Source organism: Colius striatus, chromosome 9 (genome assembly GCF_028858725.1).
Source record: "Colius striatus isolate bColStr4 chromosome 9, bColStr4.1.hap1, whole genome shotgun sequence".
Lineage (NCBI taxonomy): Eukaryota > Metazoa > Chordata > Aves > Coliiformes > Coliidae > Colius > Colius striatus.
The window spans coordinates 4945299-4958608 of record NC_084767.1 but is presented as its reverse complement, the minus strand read 5'-3'; the positions used below and the strand labels follow the sequence as shown (position 1 = coordinate 4958608).

Genomic DNA, 13310 nt, shown 5'->3' with positions numbered 1-13310 from the left:
CTGCTAAGCACGCTTGGAGACATGCATGGGCTGCTCCAGCCTCTATGGGGGCAAACATGGAGTGAGAGACTGACACGGTAGGATTTCCACCAGCAACACATGCCAGAGGGGTGGGAGTGGGGAAAGGATGGTCCTACCACTGCCAGATCCCCAAGACTGGGAGCTGGGGACAGCCCCAAAGACAGGACCAGGGCCCCTCTGCCCTGCTAGGCTTTAACAGAGACAGTGTGGAGTGCTTGGCATCCTTCCTGCTCCCTCCAGACCTACACACTAAAGGCAGAAGCCAAGCACCCTCTGTGTTCCCCCCGGGACATCCCTCCCGTGCTGAGGTCATGGCTGGCCACCAGCACTCTTTCCCCACTAGCCCTATTCAAACCAGGTGGCCACCAGCCTGGCACAGCTCTGGATGACTGCAAGCATCTCCAGAGTGTTGGGGCAGGCAGCAAAGCCTAGTGCCTGCAGCTGGCAGGGAGATGGGTGCTCAGGCTCTGCCATGGAAGCTGCAGGGCTGGCAGTGGGGAGGGCAAGACGTGGGTTAGCAGCTACCGGCACAGCCCTGGGGTGCTCAGCATCTGCCAGGAGCACAGGGACTGGAGGGACAGTGCCTGAACCCACGGGCAGCCTGGCCAAACACGGGCAGACAGGCAGCTGGAGCTGAAGCCGCTACCGAGGTACCTGCCCAGCAACACAGAGGACTTCCCTGGGGCCGGGGGTACCCAGCTCATCCCAACCCCCTCATGCCCACTCCTCACCCTCACCCCGTGCCCCGGCAGCCCAGCAGCCTCCCCAGGAGCCTCTCCCGGCCCCTGTTCTTGGTGGGCTGGCTTTGAGTTGAAGCACAACTAACTGCTGCCATTAAACAAACCCTATAATTAGAAGCCAGGTTTCCTAAATGAAGTGAAAAATGTAACGTTAGCCTCTGTTTGTTCGCTGGATGCTGCTCTCTTGTTCCATGACCCAGAGGGGTCGTGCCCTGTGGTTTCTGAGAAGCCTTAATAAGGTAATGTTTAGGAGGTTACTATCTTTACAACTCTTGTCTTATTACAACTCTATAAGAAAAACATTTGGGGCAAAGCAGGATTCCTTGGCGCGGGTTTGTTTTTGTTCCTTCCTCACTAAGATGCTGCCCAGCAATCCCTCCTGGCGACACATTCAGTTTCAGTATCTCCACAAAAGTCGAGGCTTTTTTTCCCACCCTCTGCTGACCTGTGGCCCTTCAGCTGGGTGTGAGGGCCCGAGTGGTCAGGGAGGTCAGGACAGCCCCGCTCCCATCCCGGGCAGGACCTCACCCTGGGGCAGCAGAGGAGAAGGAGCCCCTGGGCAGGCTCCTCAGGCTGCTCCCAGCTTCCCAGGAGCAATGAGAGAAACTCCTCAGCCACGAGCCTCACTAACATCCAAACACATCGAATTTACAGCCTTTTTCTCTGCTGCCTGCCATCAGAGGGGGCTGCTGGGGGCAGGTACAGCTGGAAGCAGACACTGCCCTGCCTCCCGAGTCCCTGTGCATGTGCTGTCCCAGTCACAGAGGCAGGACAGTGTGATTAATGGGTGAGCTGGGCTGGAGCAGCTCTGAAGGTGACCTTTAGGACTGCTCTGTACTGCTTTGTAAATCCCTTTGCTCCATGGACTGCTAAAACAGCAGCATGTGGAATGCAGGGCACTGGGATCAGAGCAGGAGACTTTGTGCCCTGATTTCACCAGTTCTCCACTGGTGATGGTTCCCCAGGAGCTCGGGGATCCCTCACAGACGCTGCAGTTGCCCTGTGCTGTGGTGAGAAGAGCTTTGACTTGAGCGTGACCTGCCAGGGCAGACGTTTTTGCCACCACGGAGCTTTCCCTCTGCCTTCCACCTTGCCCTGAGAAACTGGGAACTTGGATGTTTGCCCACAAGCAAGAGCCACCAAAGCCCTACAAACAAGAGGCTTTCTCCTTGCAGCCTGGAGGGCATCGCTGCCCTGGAAGCATGGCCCTGGGAGCTCCCTCCAGCCCTGTGGCCTTGCAGGGAGGGCAGCAGGGATGGCTCCAGACTACTACTGCATCCCGTGGCCAGGAGAAGGGAGGCGGAAGGGATCCCTTTTGCAATCCACAATAAAATCCAGCCACTCGTCCCAGGTGCCCAGGGGTTGGTGTCTGACCACCACGTTCTCTGCCTTGGGCTGTGAGGAGGAAGCAAAACCAAATCATTTGGAAACTCAACATTGGCTGCCCGTGCTCTGCACCAGCGGGCAGCAGGGCACTGCCCATGCCCTCACCCCATTCCCTCACGTCTCTCCCACAGCAGCCAGGTGTGGGGCAGCAGGAGCAGGGAGCTGCTGGGGCAGCGGCCCGGCGGGCGCCGTGCCGGGCAGGGGCGGAAGGAAGCGGGTGTTTCCAGCACCGGGAGCGGCAGAGCAGGCTTTTTCCATCAGGTGCTCTGTCTCCAGGAGCAGAAAGCAAAAGAAAACAAAAAGCAGGAGAGAAGCGGGACAGGAGGAACCTGTGTGTCTGGATCATGTAACCAGCGACGTGCTGTAAACGCTGGGCGGCTGATGGATGTGCCGCGGCAGGATGTACCGGACACGCTCCCTCCCTGCCTCCCGCCGTCCCGGCGCTGCCGGGGGCCGCTCTCCCAGGCCCCTGAGCTGCCGGCAGCCTCCTGCTCCCAAAGGCCCCTGGCCCAGAGGCTTCCCAACGCCACAGCCTGGCTGTGCTCCCATGCCCCTGCTCCCTAGTGCGTGATGTACGGGCTGCCCCAGGCATGGCCCAGCTGCCTGCCCAAGGGCTGCCCCAGGCATGGCCCAGCTGGACAGGGACTCTGGGGAGGGGAAACGGCTCCTTGTGTGTGTCCCAAAGGAGCTGCCCAGGGCAGGGCACCCACCCCCCTGCTCGCCGCCAGCAGCAGACCTGGGCCGTGGCTCCGTGTGCAGGAGTCAGCGGAATGAAGCACTTTTGGGTTTTCCCTTTGTTGGGAACGGGGAGTTTTAATTCCCACCAAACAATGTTCTTTTTTCCCAGCAAGTTTCAAAGCAGTTTTTCTGGCCCCGGCGTCGCTGGAGCCACGCAGGGGCTGAGCGGCTGTTGTGCAAATATGGATGTGAGGCACTACCTGCCGGGGGGGCACGGGGGGATGCCCTGGCCCAGCCCTCCTCAGGCTGGCTCTGCTGAGCTCTCTTGTGCTCAAGGAGTGGAAAATGTTGCTCATGCAGAGGTGGGAGGTGCCTGGGAGCCTCCCTCAGCCCCAGCTGCATGGCCCATGGGTGGCTGGGTGAGTGGGTGTGCACTCAGGTGTGCTTCACAAACCCGGTGGAGGGTCTGTGCTCAGGAGCAGCCTGGTGCCTGGAGATGTGGCCATGCCTTGTATAATGGCACCAGCAGTGATGCCACCCACTGGAGGGCCCTGCAGGAACATTCCTGCTTCTGAAAATAGGCAAAAAAGCTGTTTTCTGTCAGTGTGGGAACTGTGGTCTGATTCCTCCCATCCCCTTACCTGCAACCTACATTGCTCCTTCCCAGGGATGCTTCCTGGCCAGCACATTCCTCCTGCTGAGCATGGAATGGCACAGCCCTGTACCACTACCCAAGCAGCATGGGCTCAGCTAGGGGCACAGCAGGAGGCTCTGGAATGGTTACCCTGGGAAATATGCACCTGGGTTTACTCTGGGCAGGTAAAGCCTAACTTCACTGCCCCTCCTGCCCTGTTTGGGGGCCTGATTCTGTTTTCACCCAAACATTCTGTGGCAGTGGGCCAAGGTGGTGGGCAGGTAGCAGAGATGAGCACCTACAACAAAACCCAAAGGCACAGCCCTTCTCCTCTCCCAGGGGAGCTGTGTGGGGAGGTTCCAGACTTTCCTAGCCACCTGCTGCAGGGCTGAGCCCAACATGCCTCATTGCTGCAGGGCTGAGCCCAGCACCTCTCACTGCTGCAGGGCTGAGCCCAACATGCCTCATTGCTGCAGGGCTGAGCCCAGCACCTCTCACTGCTGCAGGGCTGAGCCCAACATGCCTCATTGCTGCAGGGCTGAGCCCAGCACCTCTCACTGCTGCAGGGCTGAGCCCAACATGCCTCATTGCTGCAGGGCTGAGCCCAGCACCTCTCACTGCTGCAGGGCTGAGCCCAACATGCCTCATTGCTGCAGGGCTGAGCCCAGCACTTCTCACTGCTACAGGGCTGAGCCAAACACACCTCACTGCTGCAGGGCTGAGCCAAACAGACCTCACTGCTGCAGGGGTGGCACTGCAGTTGGCATGGGCACATGGAGCCCACTGGCCATCCCATCCCAGTTGGAAGCAGGGGCTGGCCATGCCCCAGCCCCTTCCCTCCTTCCAGCCGGTGGGGAACAGCCTCCTTTCCCGCCCCTGCCTCTCCCAGCTTATCAAATTTGGCCATGTCTGAAAAGGCCTGGTTTCCTTTTCACCAAAAAAGATCAAAACTGGGTGAGTGTCTGGCAGTGCAGATGCCTCTGAGCCTCCCTCATGTGTAAACAGCATTGCCGAGCGCTGACACAACACAGGCGGCCGCGGCACATGCAGCCAGGGGCACCATCCGGGCACCTCGGGCACAGGGCCTTTCCCTGCCCGGCTCAGGGCACCAGGGAATAAAGATGACACTGATGAGGTGCAGGCAGGGGCTGGCTCAGCACCCCAGGAAAGGCTGGTGGCAGAGGGATTGCCTGATGCAGCCAAAGCAGGAGGCTGCAGCACCACAGCCGGGTCCCCTCTGCCAGGTGACAAAAGGGATATGCTGAGCTCAGTACACAGCATCAGACCTCACCTGAAGACCCCAGGATGCTGTGCTGGGCTGTCCTTGGGGATGTTAAGGGGGGCTGCATCCCAGAGATGGCAGGGCTGGCTGGAGGAGAGGGGCAGCACGAGCTGTCAGTGCAATCTGACCCTATTTGTGGTGTTTTTCTAGAGACCCAGTTCACGGGCTGGGAGATGAAAGTGGCAAGTTCCCATGGCCCCACAAAGCACAAGGAAACTCAAAGCCCTGGGGATGTACAGTGAGCCGGGAGGCTGAGGGGAACTTGACACCTAATGCTGCCACAAAAGCTGGCGGTGCTGGGGAGGGAGTGGAGCAGGGGAAAGAGGAAGCAAAAGATATCAGAGGGGTGGAGCAGCCTCCCGACGCTGCCCTCGGAGCGGCAGCCCAATGGATGGAAAAGAGCAGGGCAGCCCCCGCTGTCCGGGAGCGTGGGGAGGGAAACAGGGAGGGATGGCGGGGAGAAGGGGTGGGATGGAGGGAAAGAAAGGGGGAGGGGGGGGTTGGAGAGGAGGGATGTCACGGAGGAGGGACGCAGCGGAGGGATGCAGGGGAGGAGGGACGCAGCGGAGGGATGCAGGGGAGGAGGGATGCAGGGGAGGAGGGACGCAGGGGGGGCTGGATGCAGCGGAGGGCTGGAGGGCGGGCGGGCCGGCGGTGCGGTCGGGTGGCCGACAGCACCATCGTGTGGCACAGCCGCAGGGACAGGGACAGCCCAGGGCAGGGGAGCTGCGACGCCGGGCTGCTGCAGCCCCCGGCCCGCGCCCAGGGCCAGCCCCCTCCCGAGAGAAGCTCCCGTGCCTCAGTTTCCCCTCCCCGCAGCACCCTGCATCGCAGCGCTCGGGCGCTGGGAGCCAGAGCAGCCCAGCACATCCCCCTCGCCGCCGGCCCCGGCGGCTCTGGGGCCAGCCCCACGGCCGCCCGTGAGCAGAGCCAGCGGGTCCGCGCTGGCAGGGCCCGGGGCCGGCTCTGAGAGGAAGGGCTTGGGGACGGGCAGTCCGGGGCTGCGGGCAGTGACGGGTGCCGCCGCGTGGCTGCCGGGACAGCAGGGCTGGAGGTGGCACACGGGTGCCGGTGAGGCCTCAGCCGTGCCCGGAGGTGCAGCAGGACAGCAGGACCCGCGCTCCCCCAGCTCGGCAGCCCTGTACCCCAGGTTCTTGCCCAGCGAGCCCCTCGGGGCCGCCCGGTGCAGCGGGAACCCGCCGCCGGCCACGGCCACAGCCGCGGCTGGAGCCGGCGCCCGGGGAGGCGGCGGGTGGCCGAGTCCCAGCCCACGCTGGCCCCCGGCCCTGCCACGCCGGGCTCCCTGGCACCTCGGGGCCCGGACACACCTCCGGCGGAGCGGAGCTGGGGCTTTCCCTTTTTAGCTCGCCAGCTCGCCGGTGGCGGCCAGGCTGCAGGAACGGCGGCCGGCAGCCGCTCCGCCGGGATGGAGCGGGCTCCAAACCTGGTAGGTGGCTGCGCGGCGGCTCGGGGCTTGCGCCTCGCTGCCCTTCTTCAGGCTGATGGTTCGCACGCTCGTTTACGGCTGGCGACCGCGGCTTGTTTGCTTTGGAGATGCACGGGGTGGCCTGCCGAGCTCATCGCCTGGCAGGGGGAGGATGCAACAGCAGAGCGGAGCTGCGACGGTCCGAACCGACAGTCCGGGCCAGGGGTCTGTGCCCCGGGCAGGGCTGCGGGACGGCGGGCAGGGCTGCGGGACGGCAGACAGAGCTATGAGACGGCAGACAGAGCTGCGGGACAGCAGACAGAGCTGCGGGACAGCAGACAGAGCTATGGGACAGCAGACAGAGCCGCGGGACAGCAGACAGAGCCGCGGGACGGCAGACAGAGCCGCGGGACGGCAGGGAGGGCTGCGGGACAGTGGGCAGAGTGCGGGGCTGCCTGCAGCTGGCTGCAGTGACACGAATAGCAGGGAGCAGGACTACAGAAAGCAACTTTGTTTGCTGCTGGGCAGCCTGCCGGGTGTCAGCACACGGGAGCTCAGCCCTGCAAGGCCGGAGGGAGAAGGAAAGGAAAAAGCATCTTTCTTTTCTCTCTCACCGTCCTTGGAGCACAGAGGGAGGGAGAGGAGGGTTTGGATAAAGATCCCATTCTTGACTGCCTCATCTCTAAAGCTCCTTTTAAACCAGAGGCTGCCCAGGTACAGCCTCAGCTGAGGGTGTGCTCATCCCTCCCGGCACGCAGCAGCCTCGGGGTGGGCAGGGAAGGCAGCGGGCTCAGGTGGGGCAGCACGGGCAGGGGGCACTTTGGGCAAGGCAAAGGGCCAGCCGTAACCAGCATGAGGGGTTTTGCAGCCACACAAATCAACTGCAACTTGGGCTAGGGGCCAGACACCCCTGACAGCTGCCCTCGTGTGCTTCCATGGGTCTCACCCACGGACCAGCATTGCCCATGGGGAGTTGTACATGCCCCCCCTAAGTCAGTGTGGCCCTACTCTCACCCAGTGGCCCATGGGAGGAGGGAGAGTTGCCCTCCTATGCCAGTCCTGCAGCACAGGGAGCCACAGACCATCCTCCTTCCTCCTCAGCTTCTCCTCTGCATCTTCACCTTCGCCATGGTCCTGGTCCCTGAAGCGAAGGACCAAAGCAAGGCAGCGAAGGGCAGGAGAAAGGGCCTGGCACGGCCCCCCACAGCCCCTCCTGCCCTCTCCTGGGCCCCAGACGACCCCTATACCCCCATGGCAGACTACGAGCGCAGCATCCAGGACATGGTGCGCCAGCTGAGGAACAGCTCTGAGCCGGGTGACACCAAGTGCCAGGTCAACTTGAGGCTCTGGAGGTCCAACCAGAGGAGCCTGTCCCCTTGGGCCTACAGGTGAGCATGGGGCAGGGGCCTCAGGGACATGCTGGGTGGCTGCTGAGGCTGCTGGGAGCTGGGACATGAGGCAGCACCCCACCTCACCTCACCCTGCAGAGGAATCGCCCTGCCTGTCCCCAGCCACCCACTGCCCCCCATCTCACCATCTCTCCAGCCTCGTCTTTGCTTTCCCTCTCCTCCAGCATAAACCACGACGCCACACGGATCCCGGCAGACATCCCCGAGGCTCGCTGCCTCTGCACCGGCTGCATCAACCCCTTCACGCTGCAGGAGGACCGCACCATGGCCAGCATCCCCATCTACAGCCGCCTGCCCGTCCGCCGCCTGCTCTGCCAGCTGCCAGGAGAGCTGGGCCACAAGGCCTCTGGGAAGAAGTGTCACAAGAAGTACCAGATGGTCATGGAGACCATCGCTGTGGGCTGCACCTGCATCTTCTGACGTTGCAAAGCTAACCCGTGGGCACCTAACCAGCTTGCTCTCGCTTCCCGAGCTTGCCCGGCCCTCTGGGAGAAGGTGACCCGGCTGAGCATCAGGGTGAGGAGAGCTCTCACAGCTCCCTAAAATTCCCACAAGCCTCAGCCCAAGCAGTCACTTTTGGGACACCCAGTGTGGGGATGGCCCCTGCAAGTCCCCCAGCTACGCAGTCGTCTGGCCAGCCTGGCAGTGGGAAGAGGAGGGCAGGTGCCCACCCGTCCCTCCAGCTGGGCAGGATCAGGCATCCTCCCTCCCAAAATCCCCATTTGCCTTCCTTTGCTCCATTGGACCTCTGGGAGTGCCCAGTGCCCCCCAGCCTACCTGCACATCCCTGTGTGCTGGGCCAGGCCCCCTGGGATGTGGCGAGCGGATGGTTTGGGCAAGTTCTGAGGCCTTCAATAAAGCGCATCGCTGGCCCCTGTCTGCGCAGCCCCTGCCTCGGCCGTCACAGGGCCCTGCCTGCCCAGGGCTGCTGCTCCCCAGCCTCACCCAGGCTCTTCTGCCCCAAAGCCCAGCTGAGCCTCGGGCTCGGGAAGGCCTGGATACCCCCAGAAACAGGGAGCATCCATCAGCAGGCACTTCCACCTGCAAGCCAGGACCTGCCCCAGCCCACCCTGTATGCCCATCCCTGGGCACCGGGTCAGCAAGAGGGACAAGGCTCCAGGCACGCAGGGCACAGGAGTGGCTGTGGGACCTCCTGCCCCAGCCGGGGCCAGCTCTGCCGTTCAGCTTCCCAGGGCAAAGCCAGGAAGGCAGGAGAGGCTGTGGAGGGAGCGGGGCAGCTCGCTATGGGGAGGACACATCTGCTGCTGACGTGAGCCAGCCTCATCCTTGAAAGCCCCTGGAAGACCCTCCCAAAACCAGAAGCATGGTGATCCTTTAAAGCACAAGCTCCTTTCCAGTAGAGCCTGGGGAGGGGGCAGAGGGAAACCGAGGCACGTGGTACTGACACACAGCAACACTGAGCAGGGACTGTATTCCTGATGGTGACGCGCATTCAAGTCATCTGGGACCCATCCTGTCCCTTATCCCTCTGCCCCACCCCCCTCTGCTGTCTCCCAGGCAATAAATCCTCCCTGGGCTACCACACACAGAAGCTCCTGGCCCACCAGCCCTCCCCTGGGCATCACAGCTCCGTCTTCACCTTGTGCATCAAGTCCTTCTGGTCGATTTTCTCCAGGTCCTGATGCCAGCGGTTGTAGGCCAGCAGGGCCACGTTTTTGGCCGCCACAGCTATCATCTCCATGGAGCTGGCCACCCACTCCACGCCACTCAGGTAGAAGAGGTTGTCGTGCAGCACGATGGGCGGGAGGCCCTTGGCTGCATCGTAGCGGGGATACGTCTGCCACTCCGTCACCTGCACCGAGTAGTAGGACCTGAAGAGGGTCTTCAGCTGCTGCTTGTCCAGCGGCTGCGGGGAGAGGACGCGCCAGACCGCGGCCTCCTGCGGCTGCTTGCGCCGGAAAGCCGCCGAGATGTTGACGGGACAGATGTTGTCCATGGCGTTGAAGAACAGATCCGGGGTGTCCGTGGTGAGGATGTTGGCAAAGGGGAAGAGCTTGGGGTCAGGGAAGCCGAAGTAGGAGGAGTTGAGGTAGCCGTGCACCACGGAGGTGACGGAGGGCTGGAAGGCTCCGGGGAAGTCAGCGATGGGGGGCTCAAAGTTCTTGAAGGTGAAGTTGTTCCTGCTGGGGTGCAGGGGAGTCGTCACCACCACCATGTCATAGAAAGCTGAGCCCTGGCCTTCGCTGCCCTCGTAGTGCACCTGGTACAGAGCTCTGCCCTCTGAAAAGAGATGGTGGACACTTAGGAGCCTCGGGTCGTATTGCCCTGGTCCCCTTTTTTCTTGCATGGCCTCCATCCCCTGGTTTTCCAGTACACACCAGTGCTGGACCATAGCATCTGATGCTTATGGATGAGTTGCAGATGCAGCAGGACAATTTTGGCAAGCCTGGGGGAGAAGGTTTCCAGAGAAACTTGGCCTAGTTTACTGCCTGGGGTAAAGTGGACTGGGGCAGCATGGGCAACTCCCCAAACCCCAACTATCCAGCCCTTCTGCTGTGCTAGATGGATAAACAAGACTGCAGCAAGAATGGTGCCATAGAAGAGACCTGAGAGACCTCAGGACGGGGAGAGGGATCTGTAATGCAGGGCCCTCACCAGATCAGACAAGGAGAGGAGATGGACAGACCCCTGGGCCCTCACTCAAGTGCTTTACCAGGACCAGGATGCTTTTCAGCCTCCCACCTGAGGCTCTCTCTGCCCCAGCATCCCCATGCTGCCTCCACCAGCCTCCCACCCTGGTATGCCCACACCCAGACCTCATCCTGGGCAGCAGCACCCAGAGCCCGTGCCCAGGCTTACCTGAGTTGTGCAGAGAGATGCCTGTCACCCTGGCCGGGATGATGTTGGCTTTGGTGAGCTTCAGCAGACCCGAGCACACCAGCTTGTTGCCTCCTTCCACCGCCCAGGTGCTGCCCTGGGCTCCCGCCAGCGACATGGCTCCTGCAGAGAGGAAGAGGAGGGTGGCTCAACAGCCTTGCCCATGGAGGGGATGCTGAGAAGGAGAAACAGACAGGGGGGGACAGAGGTCCCACCTGCGAAGGCGGGCACCAGCACCGACTGCCCGTAGCTGGAGCGCAGCACGGCCGCGATGACGTCGTCCACGAAGCGCTGCGTGACGCCCACCTCCAGCAAGGAGTCAGCCACCGACCGCTGCGTCATGTTGACGAAGGCCTCACCCCCCAGCGAGCGCAGCAGCTCCTCCAGGCTGGAGAAGGCGTAGCCGTGTGCCTGGTATTTGTAGATCCTGGAGGAAACAGGAGCATAGAGTGCCTGCTGCTGCCCTTGGTGCCAGGGAACACTCCCCGTGTCCCTCCAGCCCCTCAGGCTCTCCTACCTCATGAACTTCTCCATCACCTCCTCCACCCACATCTGCAGGCGCAGGAAGCTGATGCCATAGTGCCACCAGAGCCGGAAGAGGTTGAGCAGGTACCAGTCGGTCTCTTCCAGGACAAAGTGCTCCCCGCTGAATATGGCACTCTTCCCTGCCACCTCGCGCCGGTGCTTGAGGCCTGCGGGGAGCAGAGGAGCCCGGCTGGCATGGCCTCCCTGGGGCTGGCACGGCCTCCTGGGGGGTGGTGCAGCCTCCCTGGGGCTGGCACGGCCTCCCTGGGGGCTGGCACAGCCTCCTGGGGGTTGGTGCAGCCTCCCTGGGGCTGGCACGGCCTCCTGGGGGTTGGTGCAGCCTCCCTGGGGCTGGCCAGCTGCTGGGAATGCCCAGTGGGGATGCAGGCAAAGCTGCTCTTGGAGGGAGCATCAGGGAGTATGAGATCCCAGGGCACCGGGGCCTCTGCCAGATCCCGTGTGTTAGGGCATCCCATGGAGTTGCTGCTGTCTACTGGTGAGAGTTTGTGAACACCCTCCCCCGGCTCAATTCCAACAGGAGCCCTCAGCCTGACGCTCTGCAAGGCCACCCTGTCCCATTCCCTTCCAGGGCCGGGGTGCGGGGACAAACAAGGGGGTCACTGCAGGCCTGCGGTGCTGAGGTGGCCTGGCAGCAGCCATCCCCATGGGCATCGAGGCCACGGATCGAGCAGCTCACCTAGGATCTTGACAAAGTCCTGCATGTGGAGGCTGAGGGCGTGGATGGAGGCTCCCCGGCTCTCGTACTGCTGCTTGTTGACGGTGATGGTGGCCAGCCGCCCTCCCACGCCCGCCGGCTCGTACACGTCCAGCTGCACCTGCGGCCCGAAGTGCTGCTGCAGGAAATAGGTGACGGCCGAGCCGCCCAGCCCGGCGCCCACCACGGCTGCCGACGGAGAGGGGCAAGAGCGGCCGGGTCAGCAGGGCGAGCGGGGACAGCCGCTGCCCCCAGCCCGGGCTCCCGCCGAGGGGGTGAAGGGGCTTGCGCTCGTGGGAGGGCAGGGATGCAGCGGGGATGCAGCGGGGATGCTGTGGGGTGCAGCGGGGATGCTGTGGGGTGCAGCGGGGATGCAGCGGGGATGCATCGCAGCACGCCGTGCGCCCACTGCGGAGGGTGCCGAAGCTGCCCTCTCGCACCCCCGGGGGCGGGCAGCCCGGGAGGAGGCCGGGTGCTGCCGGTCCATGGGATGGGCACCCCCTTCCCACCCCGTACCCCCCTTCCCCTCTGCCCCCCTTCCCCTCCGCCCCTACCGATGCTGCGCGGCGGGGCGCGGGCGGCGGCGGGCGGGAGCGCGGCCAGGGCCGGCAGCAGCAGCAGCAGCGGCGGCGGCAGCGGTGCGGGGGGCCGCGGGGCCATGGCGCGGGCGGCGAGCGGCGGGCGAGCGGCGAGCGGGTCCCGGCAGCGCCCGGCCCGGCCCCCGGCGCAGGCTCCGCCCCGCTCCCGGCGGCCCCGGGCAGGCGCGGGTGAGCGCGGGGAGGGGAGCGGGCTGTGCCCCGCAGGCCGGACGGGAGGAGGCGGGCTGGGTTCAGCTCCCGCTCCGGCCTGCGGGAAGCGGCGGGCTGGGTTCAGCTCCCGCTCCGGCCTGCGGGAAGCGGCGGGCTGGCCGGAGCAGCACGGCAGGGCCAGAGCAGGCCTGGAGACAGCTTGTCTCCCGGCATCCTTCCGACGGCCAGGCCAGGCCTCCCCTCGCCGGCTGCGCTCGGCAGCATCCCCCTCCCCGTCAGCCCGGGCGTGAGCCAAGGGCCCAAGCCCAGGAGCTCGCCCCGCATCCCCTTCCCCGCCCCGCTGGGCCAAGCTGCTGCCGCAGCACGTTTCCCACGTGCTCAGCCTGCACATGGGTGAGCGGAGCAGGCTGGATCCTGCCTGGCCCATGCATCACCACCAAGGCTAGTTCAAGCTTTTACTTGTACTTCCTGCCCTGGGCAAAACCAAGGTGCCTGACAGCAAGGAGCCAGTCCATGGGGATGCCAGGTGGGAGCCTGCTGCTTCTCAGATTACAAAGGATAGCAAAGACTGAGCAAAAAGTCTCCAACGAGTAGGACGGGTAATTACAGCCCCAGAGCCTGCTACGGCCCTGAGCTGGCTCCTTACCAGTGACAAACTTAGTTTGAGAATCCACTGTTTGAACTTTGCTTCAGGAGAAACACAGCACAAGCACAGGCTGCTCCTTGCCCTAGCCAGGAGCTGCTTCAGATCCAGAACCCAGAAACTCAGGTGTGAACATTTTAGGGGGCGACAGGTAAAAACCACAATTGCTCAGCTCCCAAGCTGATGCTTTTCTGGAGATGGCAGTGGCTGTTGTTTGAGAACTCCCAGCTCTCCCCCTTGCCACAGAGAAAAAGGGAAGAATCA

General features: G+C 63.4%; 2 protein-coding genes across 2 annotated transcripts; one reads left to right on the top strand and one right to left on the bottom strand.

The window, feature by feature from the left end:
• Window positions 1-7295: 7295 nt before the first annotated feature.
• On the top strand, window positions 7296-8172 carry IL17B (interleukin 17B). Its single transcript, XM_010207630.2, has 2 exons — window positions 7296-7555; window positions 7741-8172. Exons 1-2 carry the CDS (start codon window positions 7296-7298, stop codon window positions 7994-7996), a joined length of 516 nt encoding a protein of 171 aa, XP_010205932.1. The 3' UTR covers window positions 7997-8172.
• An 817-nt stretch (window positions 8173-8989) lies between these two features.
• On the bottom strand, window positions 8990-12314 carry PCYOX1L (prenylcysteine oxidase 1 like). The gene is made up of 6 exons (XM_062002571.1): window positions 12209-12314; window positions 11637-11843; window positions 10932-11106; window positions 10630-10841; window positions 10397-10537; window positions 8990-9817 (listed from the first exon to the last, which is right to left on the bottom strand). The coding sequence occupies exons 1-6, from the start codon at window positions 12312-12314 to the stop codon at window positions 9159-9161; spliced, it is 1500 nt and encodes a 499-aa protein (XP_061858555.1). The 3' UTR covers window positions 8990-9158.
• Window positions 12315-13310: the final 996 nt, after the last annotated feature.

Excerpts from the sequence above, each read along its gene's own strand:
- IL17B (XM_010207630.2), top strand. The coding sequence starts at position 7,296 with ATGGTCCTGGTCCCTGAAGCGAAGGACCAAAGCAAGGCAGCGAAGGGC. Across the intron at positions 7,556-7,740 it reads CTGTCCCCTTGGGCCTACAG|CATAAACCACGACGCCACAC; the intron begins GTGAGCATGGGG and ends CCTCTCCTCCAG.
- PCYOX1L (XM_062002571.1), bottom strand. The coding sequence starts at position 12,314 with ATGGCCCCGCGGCCCCCCGCACCGCTGCCGCCGCCGCTGCTGCTGCTG. Across the intron at positions 11,107-11,636 it reads GGACTTTGTCAAGATCCTAG|GCCTCAAGCACCGGCGCGAG; the intron begins GTGAGCTGCTCG and ends TGCTCCCCGCAG. Across the intron at positions 9,818-10,396 it reads CATCTCTCTGCACAACTCAG|AGGGCAGAGCTCTGTACCAG; the intron begins GTAAGCCTGGGC and ends ATCTCTTTTCAG.